This window comes from Copadichromis virginalis, linkage group LG7, assembly GCF_057382275.1.
Source record: "Copadichromis virginalis isolate Kocher_CV1m ecotype Utaka linkage group LG7, C_Virginalis_male_GT1.1, whole genome shotgun sequence".
Classification (NCBI taxonomy): Eukaryota; Metazoa; Chordata; class Actinopteri; order Cichliformes; family Cichlidae; genus Copadichromis; species Copadichromis virginalis.
The window spans coordinates 32,739,060-32,757,312 of record NC_140624.1 but is presented as its reverse complement, the minus strand read 5'-3'; the positions used below and the strand labels follow the sequence as shown (position 1 = coordinate 32,757,312).

The window sequence follows — 18,253 nt, the reverse complement described above, 5'->3', positions numbered from 1 at the left end:
TACCTCCATTCTACCTTGCTTCTATTCATAACTAACAAAAATAAATTTTTTCAGTGTAATCTGTGTGTTTAAAAAAGCTGCAACATAAATCTATCCAACGGCTCTGTTTTGGAGGGTTTTTTTGCTCCTGTTTTCCATCTAAACTCCTGCAAAAAGTCTTGTGTCTACTGTCTCTATTGCCTGTCTGTCCCACTCTCAGATCTGCCTCTTCGCTCAACTTTCAGTTTGATGATGGCAGATCAGGTCGAGTCCGGCTGTGTCGGCCCCCGGCTCCCAGCTCGTTAAGCAAATGAAGCAATTATGCGTCATTAGGCTGCCGTATGATAAAAGCATGAAATAAACATCCCTGGCAAAGCTCGGTCTGGACAGTAGCTGTTGATGTGGTGTGAATAGAGAGACACTGAGAATCTGAGAAGAGACAGAGACAGAGAAAGAGAGAGAAGGGAGGGAGGGAAGAAAAGGGAGAGGAAGGCTGAGAAACGGCGAGATGGAACGAGTAGCAAAATGGGAGGGAGGATGGAGAGAGATAAAGTTTGGTTAGACCATCAGGGTGGAGGCAGTAGGTATGAAAACGAACTGATAGGAGAAAGAGGGCTAGTGAGCCAGATAAGTAGGGAGTTTTGGCAGAGTCAAAGGCAGGAAATAAAGGATAATAAAATTAGGAGCAAGTCTGGGACTGAGAAATAAACAATAACAAGTCCAAAGGTGAGAGAGGAAGGGAAGAGCAGCAGAACAGTGAGGAAGAGGATAAAGAAAGGCGAGGAGACATAAACAGAAAAAGAGAGAATTATTGAAAACAGTCAATTGCTGAGAAACGGATTTTGAAGCCGCAGGGAGAAAGATGTCTCATGATGCTGCATGTGGTCCTAATGTGAACAATAAACCGATTATTGTTGACTGCTCGGGGGACCACTTTCAGAAGGACTGGTGACGTACTGAAAAAGGTTAAGGATCACCAATCGGAGGTTAGGGAAAGTTAAAAACATAAAAGACTTTTTTTTTCCCCCGTTAAGCATGTTATCACACAACAGGTTTGTTAATGTTTCAGCCTTGCAAGCTGAAACATTAACAAATACTTCACCAATCCAAACTGGGTGAGGTAAAACAGTAATAACTCTGACGTACGCAGACATATGTTGGCGTTTCCGGTCCAGTCATAATCTCTTAAAAGGAATGAAATATTCATAATGTTACTGCAGTAAAAGAAAATGCACATATTTGTTTTTGTAATGCTATATTTATGCATTTCTTGCATTGTTACACTGTCACATCCACTAACTCTTTGCTCCTGATGGTGATGGAGCTTGGTGAGTTACTTCACGAGGATAAAAATGGAGGTTGCCAGTTTCTGTCTCCCTTCTGGGGAATTATGCTGAGTTTGTTAATTTTCTCAGGAGGATAATATTTCAAGGATAATATAATTACCGTACAAAAACCTGGCATTTTGTTTTATCCTTGGGATTTAAATGCTAAATAACAAGTGTTAACAGTAGTTGTAGCAGTAATTTCTTTTAAGACCAGTGAGACTTCTTTATAGACATTTGACGGATTATTGATGACCTAGGAAGGTGACCTTCCCTGCACTATTGCAAATACGTGTTTGTTTCGGATCCCTGATGTCATTCTGTATATTGTTGATTTAGCTTTCATATCTAAAAGATGAGTATAAGCTGCTGCAGGTTTAACCAAAAGGTGAAAGTGTAGCTCCTCCCACTTCAGTAGCAGATGCCTACAGCTGGGTTTCCTGGGAGTCATGTGTCATCGGAATGGCATTAAATGTATCTGAGATCACAGAGAGAAAGGGACGATGAGGCGGCGAGGAAATCCTCTCTCTTTGTCTGAATCAGGTGCCGAGGATGGTCTGACCTGCAGCTCTGTTCTAGAAAAATTAACTCACCTTTCTGTCCTAATGCTGCAGAGCTGTGTGCATGAGAGAAGCTACTTGTATTATGGAAATCTTCAGTGATATCTGTATATTTCACCAGTGCTTCAGATTCATATGTTCAGTAATAAGCCATTCCATACGTATAAAAAGGTCAGTCAATCAGAAAGTAGTGGAATTCAGCTCCTCACGAGTAGTTATTCATACAAAGATAGAATATAAAGTGGACATGAGCTTGAAATCATATTTAAAATTGTATTTTAAATATAGTTTGGATCAGTAATACAGCATATAGTTTTATCAAGATAGCAAAACTGACTGTACCACACACTACATGGCTATTGCCTCACTAGAACCTGTGGGGGCTGCGTACCTAAATATAAATGTCTTGTGTGCATCAGGATCTAGGTGCTAAACTAACGGTTTAAAATATAAGCTAAATAAAAATAAAAACTGAATCAAGCTAACTTATATAAAAGCAACTTTAAGATTTAGAGAAAAATCTAATAAAAAAAAGATGTCAACTTTTATCTAACAAGCACTCTATAATTTTAACCAAATGGAACCAAGAAGCTAATTCTAAGCTATTAAGATAAGCTAAGCTAACTTTAATAAGACCTAAAAGCTAACCATACGGTAATTAAAAAGAAAAAAAGAAAGAAGCTAAATCTAAGCTACTATGACAAATAAACCAATTTAAAACTGTGAGGATCCAAGCTAACGGGATGTGCAAGCTAATTCTAAGGTTATGGGCCCAAAGACTCAAATGTAGCATATTCAAGAGGCCATAGTAACACTGGTTTAGGCAATCTATATGTCATTAAGCTAAAGCAGAGGCCCGGATTTAATCCATCCCAGAGGCCATTTACTGCACTTCTTTACCTAGTCTTCCTCTGAGCTTTTTTATCTTTTGTCCACTTCCCTATCACAGTGATGGTTAAAAAGAAGCCGTGGTTATAAGACCGTTTATAACTAAACTGTGTGTTTGAGGAAGGAAAAATGAAACAGATAATTTAGCAAGTGCTCTGATTCCACAATTTATTTACTTAGCTAAGTTTAGCTTAGCTCAAATATAGAAATGAAGGGAAAACTGTTAGTTGGTACCATCCCCCCATTCCCCACTCTGAAATAATTATAATACTATGTGATTAAGTAAATACTAATATGTTCGCCAACCATAGCTTGAAGGATAGACTACAGGCAGGTACATTTTTAAAAGTCCAGTCTTATAAAAGACTGAAAAGTTCAATCAGTTTGCAGTATATATTAGATCTGTTCACTTAAAACTACTAGAAAAGCATCTGTTTGGTGTAGAACAAATAAATGTTTAATTTTCTCTTGTGCTTTTCTGTTGTCGTGAGAAACTGTTCCAGCCCATAATTATCTGTCTCCCTTGCCCAAAATCCAAAATTGGTTTGTGTTACTAGTGTGTTTGTGTCAAAACACAGTTGTGACACACACACACACACACACACACACACACACACACACACACACACACACACACACACACACACCTTAAACATATGTGTGTGTTAAATATATATCTTCTTTATTCATCTTTAAAATCAACAATTTAATCACTGTTATTTAATCAAAATACTGCAAACCACAGAGTAAGAATAGCAGTACACAATATCTCACCAGTTAATGTGCTCACTCAGGGACCACTGGAGCTCCTTCCATTGTTTTGGGTATGTCCCTATAGACTATTAGACCCCTAAAAACTATTCCAGTGTCTGTTTAAACTGTATAACTGAACACACTATGCAAGAAAAACAATAATACGGGTTTCCACTCAGCTGAGGTGCGTTTGAGCCTATTAGAACACCTGAAACCTACTCAGAGATTGGTTTGATGCCTCTGAATTAACGCCATGCCAGTTCAAGTTATGGATAAGGAAAATCTGCCCTAGGTTTAAAAAAAGTTCAGTTTGCTTAAGTTGCATTTTCAGTTTAACCCCTTGAGGTGTAAGTCATTATCAATCAGTGATGATACCAGTCCTAATCCTATATTTCAGAGAAAGGCAAAAACAGGGTTAGAGAGGATACGGGTCATCACCAATAAAGTCCTCACAGGTTAATAATGTGATGGTGGATGCTATTTACACAAGTCTGCTGTATCCCAAAGATGCCTTATACCTTCTTCACACCTTTTCTTTACTCCCTTGGTGCTTTCCATTGAAGCTAAGGTAAAGTGATGAGGAAAACGAGTTATGAGGGTTTGCTTTTATTTTTTTTATTCAACCACAGCAATAGACAGAGTCAAAGACAGGTGTAGTTCTCAGGCCTGAAGACTGAAGCCCACATTTAAACCTTCTATGGGACCTCAGTAAACACTTCTCTGATGAATTAATGAGCTTAGTCGCTATCTTTGTGTCAGATGTGAAGTCCATTTTGTAAATTTTAGCTTATCGAGCTTATCGAAAGGAAGATAGACTACACAGTCAGATCGCCCCCTGGTTCATCCAATCGTCATAAACACTCATCACGAGGCTTCAGAATAAGACTGCATGACATCATGGTAGACCAACCAAAGATTTCTATTCAGGATGCTTTGAGTGCTGTGTCTCTTCCTTATAATGCCTTATTGTAATCCCCAGCAGTTAACCTAAGTAAAGTAAACCAGAGTGAAGCCAAATGGAGATTAGGAGGTATGATTAATCCTCAAATCGATTGATCGAGGTGAACGCATGCACTGACTGGCCTGCTCGGTTTGTGTTTGAGCTGTGCCTGAGAGGGAGTTGTTTGTGTTAGAGTAGTGTATGTGAGTAACTATGTGATGATGTTGCTTCAGAAAAATGTGGTGATTCAACTAAAGAAACATTCTGAGGAGGAAAAAGGAGTGAAGAGAAAGGGAAAGATTGTAGGAGAGATGAGGGAAAGAGGGATGAAGAAGGCATAGAAGAGCCTGTGTGTTTATAAATCATTCTGTCTGTCCTCTCCAGATTAACACCCAGCCTCATGGGACTCTGATGGCCCACTTCCTGTTTCTGGATGACCAATAAGACACGAGCACCACTCAGTGGCATCTGATAACCACCCAGGGCCCAGGGAATTGTGGAAGAATGGAGTCACTCTGCTTGTTTATTTGGCTCCTTGAGACTACTGCTGGAGTACATTTTAATGACCGTGTTGTTGCAGGCACCATGCTCAAAAGCATGTGCAGGAAGTTCGCTGTGGAGCCCCAGCCACCCTTTCCCAATGAAAGTCTTGGATATGTCGTGAAGTTATGAGTTTCACACGTTGCAAGGCAAAAAGAGAGAGAGAGGGAAAAAGCAGTTTGGTGCGCAGGCTTGTGCTTAGTCACACTAGCACCCCCTTGAGTCTGTGACGTTAATTACAGACACACAAACCCTTCCAGAACATGAGCTGAGCTCTGTATTAGGATGAACCCCTGGTGCAGTGGTGTTAGCATTTATAGACTTTGTCGCGAGAGACTGATGGATGTCCACACCGCAGATAATTCATCATTTCTTTAGTTTACCTCAGACTAAACTAAACACCTTTGACTGCAGAGCTAAATAACACTAAAACAATGAGGCAGTTTCAGCGTCAAAGGTCCTTGAGGTCTGCAAATGAAAAATTTAAGAGATAAATCTATTTTTGTATTGGATTGTGAAATCAATCCCCAATTATTTTTTTATCATATAGAAATAAACCAAATGATTATTATTTGATTCATAAGTGATATATAAATGGGCAGGAGGTTAGCACTGTTGCTTCACAGCAAGATGGTCATGGGTTCAAATCCAACACTCAGACCAGGACTTTCTGCATGTTCTCTCTGTGTTTGTGTTCTTTCCTGGTACTCCGCTTCCTCCAACAGTCCAAACACATGTAGTTAGGGAATCTAAATTGCCCATATAGGTGTGAATATTGGAATATCTGTGTGTGCTATCCCTGTGACAGACTGGCATCCTGCCCAATGTCTACCCCGACTTTTACTCTATAACAGCTGGGATAGGCTTCACGCAATCCTGAATTGGATACGCGGAAGTAAATAGATGGATGATATTAAGTTCAGCTTATCTTAGAAGTTGTTCCTGCAGATTGAATTCAAGTTCCAAAGAAATTAAAATCCTGTAAGAATCAGGAACATCGTTTCAAGTGTTTATTGTAAATGAGCTCTTCAACACTGTCTGAATTTTGGGGAAAAAAACAAAAAACGGTCAAAGCTGATGACATCACAGAGTTTACGCAAATTACAGGAAGCTATAAAGATGATGCTGCTGATGAAGTCACTGGTTGGTGGTTACCATAACAACACAGTTTTATTTCCTGTTGAGCTGAGCTTGATTTTTAAGGTCACAAACACACAACAGGACATCGCAATAAATATCACACCCAAAGGAAACACATGCAGGACATCCTAACACCGGTGCCGAAGACATCCTCAGCTGACCGCCAACATCACTTCCTGTTTTAACCTGCATGGCATAAACCCAACTGACATTTAGGAAAATAAAGGGAGAATTATTGACTCTGGAAGGAATTGTTAATGAATAGTTGGCAGGAAATCCCAGTGAGCAACACAATGGCTGTAACCATAATTACATGCACACTGTCATCCTCTCTTTTTATGGCCCTCTTTGTTTAAATGTGTATGATGTCATTTACATACTGACATTAAAAAGCTTCTTATTCTAAATTTCTGCATTTAAAAATAGTTTCCAAAGTTAACCAAAGCCATCAGCTCTAACATGTCTTTGTATTATGTTGAAGAGATATCAACAGAAGTTAAACTTCGTCCAGACTGTACTACAATATAGTACCAATTTCTGCCACAAGATGCAGCACTGAGTCAAGTTAACCTTTATTTAACCAGGCAAAAGAAAACATTCTTGCTTACAATGGAGGTGTCCAAATTCATAGGCTGCATCCTCCTGAGGCCGGATTTATAGACCAATTACATCACAGCAGCGCGATGAAGGCTGTCCAAATTCGTAGACTCCGACAAATGCAGCCGACAAATGCATCCTCCTTTTCCCCAGATTCGAAGGATGGGTCGGGTGTATCCTTCATGGCCCACTATATCCCAAAGTTCATAGCACGGCCCAGCCAGTTCTAGTTTCCAACAATGGCGGCAGCTACTTAGGTTTAATATTACTCTTATTACTCTTTCTGGGTCTGTTACCCACCAGCTCAATAGCTAGCCGAAGCAAAAACAGCGAACTCCCAGCACAGTGTTTTCAAACGCCCCGCAGTCTTTTAAACATGGTTAAACATGGTATATAAGTTACTTAGATAAAATAAAAATGGATTGTTTTTTTGTTTTTTAGTGTTTTATTTGTTCATGAGTAAATCGATTTGGCTGAGATTACAGCTGAATAAACGTCAACTGAAAAATCGATTAAACAGAAGCGTTAGATGATCGAGAATTTACTCCAGTGTCCTGTTATATTTTCGATAGCAAGGAGCAGGCGGCCTAGTTTATTAAACTCCACCGAGACAGCTGGTGACGCAAAACTGAAAGTTAGACCGTCCAGGTTCACAGCCCCTCACTTCTGGCCTACCCGGCCTTCGGAGGACCTGGCCCACGTAGACCACGAAGGCTGGGTCCTCAGGAGGATGCAGCCTCTGGATTTGGACCCCTAATGACAAACAAACACCAGCACATATCTAAGGCAACACAACACACCCAGTGGTAAAACGTTGCCCCTAGTGGTGAAAATTTGATCTTTTCCTGCAGCAGGTAATTACAAAAAGTACCTTTAAATATATCTTATAAATTAAGTTTCTTAGTAATTTTAATGCAACTGATTTTAAAAAGTGAGAGCTTGTGTTAAAGTACCTTTTTTGTCTCTCAAACAGCTCCTGATCCTAAGAGCTTGAGCAAAAAATCCTAAAATGTAATCGATGGCACGCTAATTTTAGCCAATTATATCATAACCACATGAACACAAACTCTTCTCCATGGTTATATTTCTTGCCTAGAAAGGCAGAAAAAAGAAACCACGATCTAAAACCCTTGTATACTACAGCCGCATGTGGAGAACTCCAAAGACAGACAGGTGGCAAGAAATGATTGGATAACTGCCATTTGAGGACACAACTGATTGGAAGGTGATACAGGCTTTCAGCCACCTCCTACCGGTTTCTGATGCGTAGTTGGACTGCCGAACATGGTGGGCTGTGATGTAATGACCGGTGCGTCTTTTGTTCCTGTTGTTCTTGTGGTGGTGGCGGCGATGGAAAGGAAGAAGGAGGAGGAGGAGCAGGAAGAGCAGAAAGAGAAACCGTTGAAGGCATAAACTCTTCGATGTATCCCGGATCAAGCTCCCTGAGGAAAAACATAGACAGAAAATTAAAGTTAAACAAAATTTTTGTTTCATCCATCTGCAGCTGAACAAGGAAGCCAATACGGAACTGCAGTTCTTCTAATGGCCACTTGAGGCTGGCTCAAAAAGTGAGGCAGCCTTCACAGACTCCAATGCTAAAGTGTTCAACTCTACATTAGAAATAAAAAGGATTAAAACCTGCTATGAAAAATAAGTTGGTCTCTATGATTAGTTTCCTGCTTTAGAGAAAATTTTCAGGGGAATTTTCTAAATAATCAGTCACTTACTTAGATTTTGTAAAGGCTTAGAATTTGGGGGTTGATTTGATTAACAGGAGTAGAGGCACAGAGAGCTGTAGGCCTCACCTCCTCTAATTAAAATCACCGAAATTCCTAGTCTTGGTTTTTGGGCCATTTTTAATGGAATTATCGGACATATAATAAGGCTTGTTTTGTCATACAGCATCCAACTTAGCACACCACCCTCTTATCCAAATATGGTTACTTTGGGCTCCAGAAACCATACAAGGCAGCGGCTAATAATAAAAAAAATAAAAATAAAAAAAAAGGCCACTGGTTGATCCACATCCATATATAAAACCAGTCTATGATCCTTTCAGAGATGCTCATTTCAAAGAGCTGCCTTTATGACCACCTTCATGTGATGAATTAAATGGAACTCTGGAATTTGTAGCTCTAAAAAAAACTAGAATGTGCATTTTCTGAAGAAACTGCAGCGTGAATGCTTGAATCTGAATGTATGCACTGAAATGAATTAATTGCTGAATTCTAAGTTAAAAATGTTGAATGAGATGAAAAATACAGAAATTTGCACCTGAAAACACAAGTGCTGAAGTGCTAAAAGCTGACGTTTACACAGAAGAAGAAGTTGGAAAATAGCTGAAAATGTTTTAAAGGTAAATTAGAAAAACCTAAGTAATGAGAAAAGAAAATTTAGAGTCAGAAAACATCTGAATGAATATTAAAAGTTCATATTCTTTGAATCACTGAATGAAAATGTGACTAAAATGTGATCCCTCCACTTGGATCAACACAATTTAAAAAGTTTACATCTCTGAGCTTTGAAAGACACAGTGTTGGAAAGAGAACAATAATGGCGACATTTTGAGGGTAAAATGATGGCTGTAACACTGTGGACACAGCAGCAGTTGAAAGAGAAGTGTTTAAGATGAATCTTGGCAGAGTGAGAGAGAGCTCGTTAGGCAGGCAGGTGTCAGCCTGGTTGCTATAGAGCAGGGGTCACCAACACGGTGCCCGCGGGCACCAGGTCGCCCGCAAGGACCACATGAGTCGCCCGCGGGCCTGTTCTAAAAATAGCTCACCATAACAACTTACCAGTAAGCTGCATCTATTTTTATTTTTTCTTGCTATTTTTTTTTTAATCACAATTGCATTGGTGTTAATTTGTTAGAGATAATATATTACAAAAAAGTTTATTATTAAATATTAGATCATGATCTAATATTTAGTGCTAGCTGGTCTCCACGGAAACAGTTGCCGTGAAGACCAGCAAAGGCAAAGGTGAGGAGATGAGGAAAACATGGCGGAAAAAAGGAAGAAAACATATAATTTTCACAGTGAATGGGAGGAAGAGTTCTTTTTTACCACTGTGAAAGATTCATGCGTGTATCTCATTTGCGGGGCAACTGTGGCAACGGCAAAGCGGCACAACGTGGAGAGACATTTCCGAACGTGTCACACAAGCTACCATGCTAAATACCCAAAGGGCAGCACACTGCGAGCGGAAAAGGCCCGCGAATTAAAGGCAGGTTTGAGCAAACAGCAGTCTTTTTTCACGAGACCGGTGAAAAACTCTCAAAAAGCAACCGAAGCCTCATTTAGAGCTACACATTTCATGATTTAGAAAAAGAAGGCATTTTTAGACGGGGAGTATTTCAAAGAAGCAATGATGATAATTGCAAAAACTGTGCTTAAAGACGAGAAATATGGAAACGATGTAATCTCCACTCTCTCTGATGTCCAGCTGGGGGCAACTACAATTGTTAGAAGAGTGTCGGCTATGTCCGGGAACTTGGCCGATCAGTTGGATCAGGATCTGGCAAAGTGCAGTTGGTTTAGCATCCAGTGTGACGAGTCCGTCGACAGCAGCAGTACAGCACAGCTGGTGGTCTTTATCCGGATGGTATTTGATGGTTTCTCCACAAAAGAAGAACTTCTGACACTCCTGCCGCTAAAGACAACTACGAAGGGAGTTGACATCTATAACGCGGTGAAGGAGTTTTTCGCGAAGAAAAAGGTACCGTTGGTAAAGCTGGTATCAGTGACTACCGACGGGGCTCCTGCTATGATCGGCCGACATACGGGATTCATCGCTCACTGTAAAGGTGACACAGAGTTCCCAAACTTCATGCATTACCACTGCATCATTCACCAGCAGGCGTTATGCGCAAAGGTGATCGGCTTCGAGCACGTCATGACTCCCGTCGTGAAGATCATAAACAGCATCCGCTCCAGAGCTAAACAGCACAGAACATTCAAGGTGCTATTGGAGGAGCTGTCAGCTGAATATGGTGACCTGCTACTACATATGGAAATCCAATGGCTCAGCAGGGGACAGATTTTGCTTCGTTTTTTGTCACTTTTGGGTGAAATCAAGGAGTTCATGCAATCCAAAGGGGAAGACACATCTCTGCTGGAGGACACTGAGTGGACACTTGACCTTGCGTTTTGAACAGACATTACTGGGAAACTGAACCATTTGAACTGTGAGCTGCAAGGCAAAGGTAAGACTGTTGCTGACATGATAAGTGCTTTAAATGGATTTAAAGCCCAGATGAGCATCTTCTCTGTGCATTTACAGAGAAAAAAGGTGCTGCACTTTCCCTCTGTGCAGATGGTGCTGAAAGACAATGCTTCTGCATCTGAGACTTTTGACAAAGTTGCAGAAAAGTACACTCAAGTCATAAACCGACTTGGTCAAGAGTTTGAGAACAGGTTTTGTGACCTTGATCAGCTTGAGCCATGTGTCTCATTTGTTTCCAATCCTTTCATGAATGTGGACACAACATGCATTGCTGAGCAACTAAGTTCAATGTTCAGCTTGGATGCTGGACAGGTGGAAATCGAAATTGTAACATTGCAAAATGACGTCCACCTCAAAGCCTATCTGGGTGCACCAAACTTTTGGTGCCTTGTTGACACAGAAAAGTACAGTGGTGTGTGCACAGCAGCTATGAAGGTTGCCAGCCTGTTTGGTTCAACCTATCTTTGTGAATCAGCCTTTTCTGACATGAACTTCATCAAGAACAAACACAGAACACGCCTCTCCGATGCACATCTGCAAGACTCACTCAGAGTTGCAGTGTCAAGTTATACCCCAGATTACAACACACTGGTGAACAGCATGCAATGCCAGGTTTCCCACTAACAGACAAAGAAAGCCATATTAGATGTTCTCAGTGGCAACATTACAGTGTCATGTCAAAGTTGAATTTAATTATTGAAAAACAAATGTGTTTGTTAAGTGTAACATGTGACAATTTGCTTTAAAATGCTGCCAATTTGGTGAAAAGTTCTGTAAAATTTGAAAGTTGATTTTTTGTATGTTACATACATACATACAAAAATAATGTATGTAACAGTGCATGATTTGTTAAAATTTGTTAGTGGTAAGTGAAAATGTTGTAGAAGTGATCACTTCAAAATGTAAATACTTGCAGAGATATATAGAAATAAAGCGTTGCATATTGATATTTATGTTTCCTACCTTGTTTCCTACTTGCATTCTTTATAATTATGGTGAAAAATAATTAACATAATTAGTGTCCGTACATAGATGAATATCATTAATTATTAATGATAACACATAATTAAGTTAAACTGAGGAAATTTGTTATTTGAGAAGTGTGTGTCAAACTGGTAGCCCTTCACATTAATCGGTACCCAAGAAGTGGCTCTCACTTTCAAAAAGGTTGGTGACCCCTGCTATAGAGACTGCACCCAATGGCTCCATACACACACACACACAGACATGCACCTCACTTTTGCTCCTTAAAATGAACAGTCAGCCCAAAACAAATCGTTCCCAAAAGAAAACGACAACTTGTATTGACAAAATTCTTTCACCGTGAGTGCCAGCAATGTCCAGTCTACCAAATTCTCAGTTTTCATGCCTGTGGAGTTTATTATATGGACGTGGTGACAGTGTAAAGACAGCCTGTACTTCTGGTTTTCAAACAAACCTTCTGAGCCATTTTAACATTAGAGTCTATGGAAGAGTTGGAGGGAGGAGGCTGTGCATTGGTGACATTTATGAAAGAACCATAACACATATTACAATAGTAAACACATTGGATGAAAGAGGACAGCGATGGCTATGTTTTGAGGGTAAAATGATGGCTGTAGAGCAAACGCTGCGGACACAGCAGCAGTTTTAAAAAAAGATTTTAAGATAAATTCCCCCCCCTCCTCTCACTCTAGCAGTTGAGCTGTCTCACTCTAGCGGCAACATTCCGTCCCATACACACCCATTATAAACTCTGAAATGGGTGGAAAAAAAGTATGAAACTTAAACTGGAACTGATGAAAAAGTATAATAGATATTGAAAAGATAAATACAAGTTGAATAGTTGAAAGTCTTGTCTTCGTTTTAAAGTTTGAATGGTGGCTCTATGTCAATGTATGTGGAAGTATATACAGTTTAAAGAGGAGGAAGTTGAATGAGAATTTGAAGGGTCTCTCCATTGAAATACATGGGAAATATTTGTTGAAAAAACTTGAATAATTTTAAAAATATAAATGTTAAAAATGAGAAAAGTAGAAGCAGTCATGTCCAAAAGAAGAGGAATCTAACGGTGTTTGAACGGTTTTTCTAAGTTGAATGGTTTTGATGGAGTTAGATGCCAAAAAGCATTCACACTAATAAAGATTAGAAGGACAATACTGTGAATGCTTTTCAAGCATTCACACTAATAAATCTATTTTAGCTGCTTCCTCATTCATAAACTGTAACTGATTGTCTGATTTGGCAGGTTTTTTTATACCCTTCTTTCTCAAGAAGGGATTTTTGCATCTTCCTGGGTTGAATCCAAGAGATCTGGCTTGCACTTACACCAAGGAGCCAGTTGTACATATAAAAAAAATAACCTGGCATATTCTGTGCCCTAACAGGCTCTGAACCAATAGCATTGTTAGAAAACAAAAGATGAATATTTGAGTGATCTGTTGCGGCACAGCTACTTAAACCATCAAACAAAGACCAATCCCTGATAAAGCTGGGTAATAAACAATGAAGAGACACTATGAGTCATGTCATAATCACTGCTCTGCTGTTCTAAGGTACTATTTTTAATGCCACAACTGCCACACACGATCCATTCACTGCCTTTTTCAGTCACTTATTGATCTCTGTTGGGTTACCTTTAGTAACCTTTATATTTCACAATAAAAACCTCCCATGAAAGGGAAATGGGAAGAGTTGTATCTTTTTGAGTTAGCAAAGGAGAAGTGAAAGTGTCAAAAATGCATTTAAAGTTTTTTTTTTTTTAAGTTTTCTGACCTTGTTATTTTTGACCTGAACCGAGTTATGCTGTGCTGACTTTCTCCCCCAGAGCAGATCTGGCTAATCTGCAATGAATCAAAACTTGACGGCTAAAATAAACCAAACCCCGCTGTGTTCAGGTCCAACAGGTTCAGACAGGACGGTTTGCATGCCTCTTCTCTGTTCTGATCACATTCACAATTCAGACATTCATCAAACGCCACAAGGGGTCGGACAACAATAAGAGAGCGCGCTCAATGAGCTGCAGTTTAAAGGGTCAGCTGTGGCGTTAACAACAGTGGGGAGGTCGGAGGTCACATGATCTTGGAAGATGAAATACTCCTGTGAGTCCTTTTGTTATCTGAACAAAGAGAACACAGAAAATGAGTTTCTGTTTTTACTCTGTGGGCCAGTGAATCATCCATCTGCTCTCACACACAGACACACAAATGGGAGCCACAGATGAACCATCACGACTGTTTATTTGTACATCTGTACTTAAACAAAGTCCAGTATTTAACGTCTGCTATCATTTCAATAAGAGTTCAATAAAGAGACAAAAACAAAGAATAAAAGTCTTTATCAGAAGAGAAAATCACTCACCTGACCTCTCTTCCTCTCTAACGTTTGCTGTAGATGTGTGATGCAGAAATAAAAATGCAAAAATAAGACTGTGATTTTGTGACAAGCTTCCCTCTTAGCCAAAGACATAACTAGACTGATAAACTAAAAATTTGGAACCACTTCGTTTTCAACTCTGGGTTTATTTTGTATTTTACCCAAAATAACTATGAGTGTTTAGCTTAAATGAGGCCGCATTCATCTATCCATCCATCCAACTCTTTCCCCAGCATAGAATCAGAATCTCTGCTGTGTATCCTGGGTCTGCCTCATGGTCTGTTCCAAATATTGATTTTCAAGCTCATTAGAACTGTAAAAACTTGCTTTTTACCTTATATAGTGTATTTCCATGTACGCTTGCATATGTTTCAATAAAATTATGTACCTATTTTCCCATTTTCCTAGCAAAATATAAAGTAATGGCATATGGCTCATGATGTTTGCATGGTTCTGAATGTTTGGCCTAAATCTGGACCCTTTGTAGTTTTCTTAGGTTCATCTGACTCGGGGTGAGTGTGTTTGCCTTATATGGGCCAAATATAAGTATGTTGTGGTATTTAGGACACATATGGCCTACAAAATCTCAACACAACTAAATTCCAGTGTAGCTCATGACCACCTGTGGTAGATGCAACACTTCTCCATACAGTAAGTGTTAAAAGCAGCACACATTAGATGTGTCTGCTATCTGGAGTATCTGTCTTGTACTGATATACTCCTGACTGCAGCAATGATTCTCTCTGATTTAGAAAAAAACAACTCAACTCAATTCCACAGGGAATCATTTTAACCCTCTGATGCATGAATTATGAAAGCCTTGGTCAAGCTTTTTTTTTAAGTGCTTTTATTCTTCTCAGGACATGAAAAAAAATGTTCAACTCTTTTTTTCCCAAAAATATATAAAGTTATAAACTTGTCCACTCCAGTGGACTACATGCGCCCCAGCACTTAGCATGAAATGCTGTGAATTTACTATAAAAATGAATTATCTTGTGTTCTATTGTAAATATACAAACCCTTGTTTGCTTGTATCCTTTGAAAAACACCTCAGCAATTTTTTGGAACTTTCAACTCATATAACCCCAATGTTTAGATGTAAATAATAAAACCAATCAACAGTCCTAGCTGTGACTCCTACACCTGAATATGGCAAACTATCTCCAACAAGAAAATTTTTTGAGTCTACACAGTTCTATAACGATGTAGGACAGTATTACCAAGCCCTTATTAGCATGCTGGAAGAAAACACAAACTGACATCTTAGTCTCTGCATCTCCGAACACTTCTATGTTCATCACACCTAGGCTGTGCGAAAGTTTGCAAAGCATCCAGGGCACAATGGCACACAGGTATATACCACCTCTTGTTTCGACGTCTGTGGGGGTACATTGCCAGACATTGGTCAACAAGATCAACCCCACCCATGTGTTGATTAAAAAGGGCCACGGAGAAGGGCTTTTGGATCATCGTCATCTTTTTTTCCTTCTTGACCCATCTGTTGGCAACATCTTCAGGGGATTGGCCAGCACAGGACGAGATCATGTGGATGACAGAACTGTCGAACCATATAGCCTGTCATAAAGCCTAAGGTTCCTGCTCTCACCCATACCTTCACTCTCCAGGGTTTGGGCTTTTTTGGTATGAATTGCTTGATGGACAGTAGGCCTTTGAAAGGAATTATCTGCTCATCAACTGACTGAAATTCCTCAGGGTCTGCTGCTGCCTTGAATGTCTCCTGAAGAGCACGTATGATTGGTCTTATTTTGAAGAGCCTGTCTGTGTTTGGTGGCTGGTAAGTCAAGTTATCCACAAAGTGCAGGTATCTCAGGATTCGCTCATATCTGCTTACAGACATGGCATTTGCAATTATTCCAAGACGAAGACCGTCCTCACTAGACCAGTACATTCGTGCCCTAGGATACCGAATGTACCCCATAATCAGTTTGATCCCTAAAAAAACCTGCATCTCTTCTCCTGTTACTGACAGTTCTTTCCCTTTTTGTAGAGCATACAAGTTGGTGTTGTATGTTATATTATCAATTAGATCTGCCATGTACCCATCTTCCACAGCTCCCTGATAACGCTGACCTTCCTCTTCATCCTGCCCCGTTCTCACTTTCTGCATCCTGACTGTCTGTGTCTTCATCATCCGTAGCGCCTATGTCTCTGTTCTGCTCTGGCAGCCACTCATCATCACTGCACTCATCAATGAAATCATCATCACTGGAGCTGGATGGAATTTCCTGGACTATTCTTTACGCTGCCTTATTCTTTGCTGCATTTGAAGTCTACAAAATATGATAAAATAATTATTATAGTAACTCAAACTACAGCTGATCTGCACAAAAATATATATTTTAAATATATATATATATATATATATATATATAATATTTGAGTAGCTTATAAATGTAACAATTATACGCTTACTTATAACCAAAACAGTCCCAAAAAACAGTGAGACAATTTATGACTTATGTTAAAAAAATATAGTGGGTAATGCATGATGTCCACTTCATTGGACACATGGTTAATCGTAGTTTTCTACATATTAGACATAACAATTTCTTATTCCAAACAGATAATATCCTTCCCTAGATGTTACTGCATATCATCTTTTTTTTTTTTTTACCTGCTGGGCTCTTTTAGCAGGATATGCAAGCAGTGGTCGGCAGGGGTGACAGTTTGTCTGCCATCTTTGATTCAGAGGAAATTTACTTGCAGTTGCACTAACTGAACACTGAACTGACCTCAATGGAGCATGGCAGCAGAGAGCACTCTAGACACTCTAGAGGCTAATATGCAGTTCCACCATAGAAACCAATGCATTAAAGAGATATGTACGTTTTAGTAGCTGTCCACTCCAGTGACCACTATGCATCAGAGGGTTAAAATCTTAATTTTAATCATCAGACTTTCATGTTAAAATATCTAAATTTACAGCAAAAATACAGATGCTTACAGCCTGTTAAGGTCTAGTTAACTATCCCCATTTAATATTGTATATATTAGACAGCATTAACTCTGAGGTATCTGTGCCTGTGTGCAGTTCATGCTAACTAGATTTTGATTAATTTATTGTTGTCCCACAAGATATGAAACCTCACCATAAAACCCATCTGAACATTATTTATCGTTTAGTAAGGATAAATAAGTAAGTAGTGTGTGTTGAATATGGAGCTGCCAGGCAGGAGGAAAAGAGAAAGACCAGAGAGAAGATTCATGGATGTAGTGAAGGAGAACATGCAGAGGGCTGGTGTGACAGATGAGGAAGCTAGGGTCAAAGTCAAGGTTCAAGGGATTGTTTTTTGCTGGGTACAGGGAGGAGGTAGAGCTCTGATAATGTGTTCTTGTCCAATATTTTCACAATGCTGATGTGTGTTTATATATATATAATATTAATAAATACATTTATAATAATAATAATAATAATAATAGTAATAATAATAAGACATGTAACTTATGATGTAATTGTAATGAGGTATTTCTGATTTCTGTAGTGTATTGATAACTAAATAGTGGAAAGGGTGTGGGATTAAATAAGTTCCTGCTCCTCTTTGAACATGAAAGTTTTTTGTTTGTTTGTTTTGTACAGTGGGGCAAAAAAGTATTTGGTCAGCCACCGATTGTGCAAGTTCCCCCACCTAAAATGATGACAGAGGTCAGTAATTTGCACCAGAGGTACACTTCAACTGTGAGAGACAGAATGTGGAAAAAAAAAAATCCATGAATCCACATGGTAGGATTTGTAAAGAATTTATTCGTAAATCAGGGTGGAAAATAAGTATTTGGTCAATAACAAAAATACAACTCAATACTTTGTAACATAACCTTTGTTGGCAATAACAGAGGTCAAACGTTTACTATAGGTCTTTACCAGGTTTGCACACACAGTAGCTGGTATTTTGGCCCATTCCTCCATGCAGATCTTCTCGAGAGCAGTGATGTAA

The 18,253-nt window shown here is 39.3% G+C and overlaps 1 protein-coding gene across 1 annotated transcript in view; it reads right to left on the bottom strand.

Moving 5' to 3' along the window:
* The window catches only part of shroom3 (shroom family member 3), a 73,633-nt gene that overhangs the window by 31,526 nt on the left and 23,854 nt on the right, over positions 1-18,253 (bottom strand). The window contains exon 3 of the mRNA XM_085463090.1: positions 7,976-8,164. Within this exon, the coding sequence (XP_085319216.1) occupies positions 7,976-8,164 (189 nt within the window). The remainder of the gene's footprint in view (positions 1-7,975; positions 8,165-18,253) is intronic.